The 4,334-nt window shown below is 41.9% G+C and overlaps 1 protein-coding gene across 1 annotated transcript in view; it reads left to right on the forward strand.

Annotated features, from left to right (window-relative positions):
* GPR19 (G protein-coupled receptor 19) overlaps positions 1-412 on the forward strand; it is a 38,680-nt gene extending 38,268 nt beyond the window's left edge. The window contains exon 5 of the mRNA XM_029955535.1: positions 166-412. Coding sequence (XP_029811395.1) covers positions 166-412 — 247 coding nt within the window. The remainder of the gene's footprint in view (positions 1-165) is intronic.
* Positions 413-4,334: the final 3,922 nt, after the last annotated feature.

Here is a 4,334-nt window from a genome sequence, read left to right on the forward strand (position 1 = left end):
TATAAAGAATGTTGGATTCGTTGGTAGAAGGCATTTTAGTTTACCCCTAATTTGACCTCTCTTGGTTGTAATTTCCTCACCTAAACAATGAGAGGCATGGGCCAGGTCTCTCAATGTCCTTTCTACTCCAAAAATCTGTAAATTTTTTGCTGCTTTTACATGCAGCTTTTCCAGAGGAGCTTATCCCCAAAGCTGGTCCTGGTCCAGTAGCTCCAACACATCTTGGTTGTTGCTTCACAGTGAGTTTGAGAAGGGGGCAGCAAGACTGGAAGGGAAAAGGGCAAGGCTGTGCCTACCTTATCTGGCAAATGACTCTGCTCCCACATATTTGGTGGCGTCCCCCCTGGGTAATGTTGTCCTTCCTGAGCAAGGAACTCTGGCCCAAGGAATCGGCGCCAGGCATCTTGAGTAAAAACCTGGCATGTAAGGTCAAGCGAGAAGCACATCTGAGCAGGACGTGCTTGTGGACTTTCAGCAGCAGGCTGGTTGGACTAATGCTTTCACTGAAGATTAGAAGAAAAGAACTCGACTTCCACCTTAAAGAATGCAACGTGTCCCTTCCTGACAGTCTCTGAGAGTCATGTAGGAGCATCATCTCTACTCTCAGCCCCATTTCCCACTATCACTTTTCTTGAACTCCTGTTTGGATCCAGATTCATGGTGCACCTCGTATGTACCTGGTAAGGAGACGGGGGTAATGTTTTTGCTGTCTCCAGAAGGCTGCCTCCCTGTGATTCATCTCTGATTCTTGCTAGGCAGCTATGAGCTATGGCGAATGTTGTTCTGGTACTGCTGGGACTTAGGCAAATCCTCATCAATCTGTGCACTACCTCCAGTCTCCTCTGATTTCAGGAGGCAACAGGAATCCTGAATATTAAATAAGACTAGGGGCGCCTGGGTGGCTAAGTAGTTTAAGCATCCAACTTCAGCTCAGGTCATGATCTCACAGTTCATGGGTTTGAGCCCTATATGGGGCTCTGTGCTGACAGCTTAGAGCCGGGAGCCTGCTTTGGATTCTATGTCTCCCTCTCTCTCTGCCCCTTCCCAACTCAAGCTCTGTCTCTGTCTCTCAGAAATAAATATTGAAAAAATATTTTTAAAAATAGACTAAACAAAAATACAGTGAATTATCAATATGCTAAGAGAATAGAGCTGAATTATTACAGGTCACGAGACTATGATTTGGTTGACACTTTTGTCATTTTGGGGGATTCTTTAAAAAAAAACCCTACTTTTAGTGTTAACCAAATCACAGTCTCATGACCTATAATAATCCAGCTATGAGATTGTCCCACTCTAATTTCCACCTATTGGGATAAACTTATAGAACATTAAAGATAGAAAGGAGCTTAGTACTCATCTAGTCTCTTAGTTTAAACTGAGATTTAAAATATATATAAAAACAAAATTGAAACGAATTAAATTTAACTTTTTACAATCTAACTTTTAAACATTTTTTATTTATTAAAAAAATTTTTATGGCTTTATTTTATTTTGAGAGAGAAAGAGACAGAGTACGATCAGGGGCAGGGGAGAGAGAGAGGGAGACACAGAACCCAAAGCAGAGCTGTCAGCACAGAGTCCGACATGGGGCTTGAATCCACAGACTGTGAGATCATGACCTGAGCTGAAGTCGGATGCTTAACGGACTGAGTCACCCAGGTGCCCCAAACATATTCCTTTTTTTTTTTTTATTTTTTTATTTTTCAAATGTTTTATTTATTTTTGATACAGAGAGAGACAGAGCATGAGAGGGGGAGGGGCAGAGAGAGAGAAGGATACACAGAACTGGAAGCAGGCTCCAGGCTCTGAGCTAGCTGTCAGCACAGAGCCTGACGCGGGGCTCGAACCCACGGACATGAGATCTGACCTGAGCCGAAGCCGGAGGCTTAACCGACTGAGCCACCCAGGCGCCCCAAACATATTCCTTTTAAATGGACCAACAGTATGGACCAAACAATGGACAAAAATGCAAGGGTCTTCTCTATTTTTTAACAAGTCTGAACCATAGAATTTGAGGACCAAGTGAGAGAGACATCTAACTCATTTTGTCATTTTAGAGTGCCATCTGCTGATGGGATAAGGAAGAAGATGAGGAGGAAAAAAAAGAAAAATGAGATGTTCTGTTTGCCTTCTGAACTTGAAGGAAGAACCTCCATTTAAAAACATGGGCTCTGTAGATGTTTTGTAGACGAAATGCTTTCTTGTTCTTGTTCCTTGCCCTAAATATCGAACCCAGTCTTGTCTTGTTTCCCTGTGTCTGTATCTGACATTCAGCACCACAAGTCCAAGAACCTATCCACAAAGAAAAGATGAGGGTCAGCTTATTAAATTCCACCTAGACTCTCCTTCTAAAACTGGCCAGATTCATTTAGACCTTAGGTTTCTACCAAGGCAGCAGCCAGAAGACCCATCGAGGCCTGGACAGGTCTGGCCACTTGTGTGTTCCTTAGAGACATTTGTAATGTCAAGGAAAAGGTGATGTACTTGCAGTTAGAGGCCCTGAGTGTGAATATCAGCCTTGCCACACTCCAATATTGGCAAGTCACAACTCGTGGCATTCCAGGTTCTCATCTCTGAAGCACAGATGACAAGAAGTATATCACAGAATTCCCGAGGACAAAATGAGATAAGGGTAAAATCACTGAAAAACTGGAATTATTATTTGCAGCTCTTAATTGGAAAGTAAAAATGCATACCTATCTTGTCTGTAAGCCCTTTATTGTTTAAATAGGTATGTTTTTAAAATGTGCTGGTCCTAGACTTGACGTAACAGAAAGCTGACGAGCAGAGAAGAAAACCTTGAGATAGCACAGGCCAAGAAGAGTCTGAGCTTGGCCAGGGTGTGATGATGTATTCTGGGAGAGAGGAGGGGAAAGAGGCACAGCTGGAGAGGGAAGCCAACCATAAGTGACTTTTAATTATAGAGAACAAACTGAGGAGGGAAGGGGAGTGAGGAATGGGCTACATGGGTGAGGAGTTTTAAGGAGGGCACTTGTGATGAGCACTGGGTGTTACACGTAAGGGTCTGGGAAGATGAAGAAGCTGCTCCCCGTCCTCGCTATCTGTGTGCAGTGGTAGGGCCGGACAGCCAAAGCCCTCTGCTTGAAGGGCAGAGCACAGAAATGCCATCTGTCGTTTCTCCCTTTGGCATTTTCTAAAGAGCTTGCCCAGCAATGACGCCTACTCATTTGCTTAACTCAAAGGAGGGAAGTAAACATCCTAGACACAGCCTAGATGGGACACAGATGGGAGAAAAACATCATATTGACCTCGGAATTTTCAGGACCTCATCTTCTGCTTAGGTTAAGGAAGAATGAAAATGAGAGATGGGGGGGGCAACTTTACAAATTTTCTTTCCCTAAGAATCCTGAATCAAATTTAATCAGAAGACTTCTCAGAAAGTTCCAGTATATTCCATCATATGGAATGCTTTTCCACAAGAGATTTGGACAGTGGTTACTTGGAAGAAGGTAATGTAAAAATATATACGATATTAACCCCCCTCAATGTTACTTAGAGAAATACAAGTCTCTGAAATGCATATCACCAAAGATTTCATTTGGAACAGAAGCCCATAGTTATAAAATTTCAGTAGGGAGGAGAAAAAGGAGACAGAATAAAACTAAGTTGAGTCATTAACCAAAGGCTCTGTGTATGGTTTATGCTCTTTGGACCTAATAATGGTAAATAAAAAGTAGGAAAGCATTCTCTCTTTTATGCACATAACTAATAAGAGTAAAAGGACTATTAACTATAGCTCAAGGTGAAAGCTTCCCCTCAAAAAAAAAGCAGCCAAAAAAAAAAAACCTACAGAAATTCTAATCAATAGCTAAATGCATTTTACAAAATAAAACATTTCCCTCAAAAAGTTGATGGGAAAAAAATGTATATGAACAGCTTCCGTTTAGTTAAAGCCTTTTAATCTCTGGCGGCATAATGATAATTGAAAGAACTCTGCGAAATTAGACAAAGGTATTTGGTGGATTTGAATTAATGGGCCAAGCGAGCTTCTTTTCCTTGGCTTCTCTATCAAATGAATCATAGATTGAGTCTTTGGTTATAGTTTTGGCCGTGGGAGGAATTTCTGAAATGCCAACGTAGTTTTTTTTGGCCATCCTTGAACTGGTTGTGATTGTATAGGCATTGCTTCGGTAACACTTCATTGAGGACATGCAAAAAGTCTCTTTCATTCCTCTCCTAAAATTGGCATTATAAATGGAATAGAGCGTAGGCTTAGAGGCCGAAGAACTAAAAGATATCCATGTGATAACTGTGAAAACAAGGGAACTTTTCTTGGAGTCCCATTCGGGGGGGTGCCACAGCTGAGCCAC

This window comes from Suricata suricatta, chromosome 10 (assembly GCF_006229205.1).
Source record: "Suricata suricatta isolate VVHF042 chromosome 10, meerkat_22Aug2017_6uvM2_HiC, whole genome shotgun sequence".
Classification (NCBI taxonomy): Eukaryota; Metazoa; Chordata; class Mammalia; order Carnivora; family Herpestidae; genus Suricata; species Suricata suricatta.